The following is a 2,296-nucleotide window of genomic DNA, read 5'->3' as shown; positions in this document are numbered from 1 at the left end:
CCTGCCTCCAGAACCCCCCACCTCTGAAACCTGCTCCCCAAAACCGCTCCCCAACCCCGCTCACAGAAACCCTCAAAGACCCGTTCCCCAAAAGCCCCCTGTGAGGAACCCCCCCACCTCAGAACTTGCTCCCTAGAGACCCACCTTGCAAAACCCCCCTCCCCAAACCCTGAGCCCTGACAACCCCAAACCCTGAGCCCTGACAACCCCAAACCCCTCCCCAAACCCACCCCCGAGAAATCCGCCCCCAGAACTCGCCTTAAGCCCAGCCCTGACGCCCACCTGCGGAGCTCCTGTCCCCGGCCCCTCCCTCCCGAACCCTGTCCCCCAAACCCTGCGCCCCCGCAGCTCTCCCCCAGCCCCCTGCCCCCGAGCCCCCTCCCGGAGCCCACCGGGGGCGGCGGGGCGGGGCGGGGGGCGCGGCGCGGAGCTGCGGGCGGAGCGGGGCAGCGCGGGGCGGCTCGGCGCGGCTCGGCACCGCTTGGCACGGCTCGGCACGGCTCGGCTCGGCACGGCACGGCGCGGTTCGCCCCGGCTCGGCTCGGCACGGCTCGGTTCTCCCCGGTTCGGCCGGTCCCGGCTCGGCTCGGCTCGGCCCGGCCCGCCTGCATGCGGCGGCGGCGGCGGCGGGGCGGCCGGGCGGGATGAACGGCTCGGCGGCGGGCGGCACGGCGGCCGCGGGGCTGCTGGCGGGCGCCGGGAGCGCGGCGCTGGAGCTGGAGCGGGCGCTGCGCTGCTGCACCGCCGCCTCCGTGGTCACCGACGGCGGCGGGGCGGCGGCGGCGGCGGCGGCGGACGAGCGGAGCGTGTACATCATGCGGGTGGTGCAGATCGCCGTCATGTGCGTCCTCGCCCTCACCGTCGTCTTCGGCATCTTCTTCCTCGGCTGCAACCTGCTCATCAAGTCCGAGGGCATGATCAACTTTCTGGTCAAGGACCGGCGGCCGTCCAAGGAGGCGGAGGCGGTGGTGGTGGGGCCCTACTGAGCGCCGCCGCCCCGACGCCGCCCGCCCCGACGGCTGCGGGGCCGGGGGAGCCGGGGGCAAACGGGGGCGGCCCGGGGAGCGGTTGTTGGGCAGGTGCCGAGTTAAAAGGGGCCGTGAGGGCAACGGGTCCGGCCGGTCGCCTTCCCTCCGCCTCGCCGCGGCTCGCCGTCGGGGCTCGGGGAGCGGGGAAGCGGCGGGGGCAACCCGCGGGGCTGCGCCACCGGCCGGGGCCCCGCCGCCCGGTCCTGGCCTGGGGCCGCCCCACAGCCGCGCCCGGGGCTGCCCCGCGACGCCCCCGCCGCGTGGCCCCGTGCCCCCCGCAAGAGAACAGCGCGAGTGCCCGCCCGGAGGGTCGCCAGCAGGTGACTTGCTACAGTCTTGCGTCGGGGGGGGGGAGAGATTTATGCTCTCATAAATTTTTTTTTTCTCCTTCATCCATTTCCTTTATAGGGATAACAGAACATCTTTCTATGAGAGGCTTGCATAGCTGTTTATCATATCCCCGAGGGCTTGGACTGGTTGCCGGCGATAAATCAATGTGGCCACGTTTGCTGTGGGAGGAGTGGAACCGGCACAAACGCTCGCTGGGGACTGCAGCAGCGGGACGGGTGCGGAAAGGCTCAAGCCCCGTAAGCCAGCTCTCCCTCTTGACACCCCGAGTCCTGGAGCAAGACTGTTAATTGTCGCTGTTTGTAATGCTGATAATAGTCGGGAAGTTTTCTGGAGGAGCTGTGGGGGCTTCAGACTGCTTGGTTTTCCCTCACTTGCTCCTGAGCTGGTGCGAAGATGGTCAAACCGCCAAATTATTACGGGTGTCGTTAGGAGATGCTATTATGAGTTTTTTCCCTTAGATAGACTAAGGTGAAACTTAGCATTTACAACATGCACCAGAGCTTAAAAGGGTGTGAAATAAAGCTGGAGCCTGAGACGACCTCCTGACTGTGAATAAACTTTTGGTAGAAAATGAGACAAAACAGAATTTCGCAATGTAGTATGATTCCCTAAGATGAGCAGAAATCTCAGCCGTGTACTCATTTAAGGGAAAGAAAAAGAACAGATCTGCCTGTTCTCTCGGGAACAAATACGCTATGGAATTTGTCATTAAATCAAAATAAACGTTACTAAGCTATCTATCAACTGAAACATCAGTGAGAAATTTAACCAAAACTCTCCTCCTTTCTTTACTGCTTAATGCTGCAGGAACAGAAGATAATGCAGTGTTTAAAGACAACACAATAAGAGTGAAAACTCCTAACAGAGACGTTTCACTCATTGCAAAACATCTCAAACTTTTTAACTCGCGTCACTTC

The 2,296-nt window shown here is 63.0% G+C and overlaps 1 protein-coding gene across 1 annotated transcript; it reads left to right on the top strand.

The window, feature by feature from the left end:
* The first annotated feature begins 316 nt into the window (after positions 1-316).
* On the top strand, positions 317-2,119 carry RPRM (reprimo, TP53 dependent G2 arrest mediator homolog). Its single transcript, XM_048081013.2, has 2 exons — positions 317-1,348; positions 1,437-2,119. Exon 1 carries the CDS (start codon positions 645-647, stop codon positions 984-986), a length of 342 nt encoding a protein of 113 aa, XP_047936970.2. The 5' UTR covers positions 317-644; the 3' UTR covers positions 987-1,348; positions 1,437-2,119.
* The last annotated feature ends 177 nt before the right edge of the window (positions 2,120-2,296 follow it).

The sequence above is a fragment of the Anser cygnoides genome, chromosome 6 (genome assembly GCF_040182565.1).
Source record: "Anser cygnoides isolate HZ-2024a breed goose chromosome 6, Taihu_goose_T2T_genome, whole genome shotgun sequence".
Taxonomy (NCBI): Eukaryota; Metazoa; Chordata; class Aves; order Anseriformes; family Anatidae; genus Anser; species Anser cygnoides.
The sequence above is the reverse complement of the archived record's forward strand: the minus strand, read 5'-3'. Positions and strand labels throughout refer to the sequence as shown.

What these genes read in the sequence shown, in the direction of transcription:
- RPRM (XM_048081013.2), top strand. Translation starts at nt 645, where the DNA reads ATGAACGGCTCGGCGGCGGGCGGCACGGCGGCCGCGGGGCTGCTGGCG.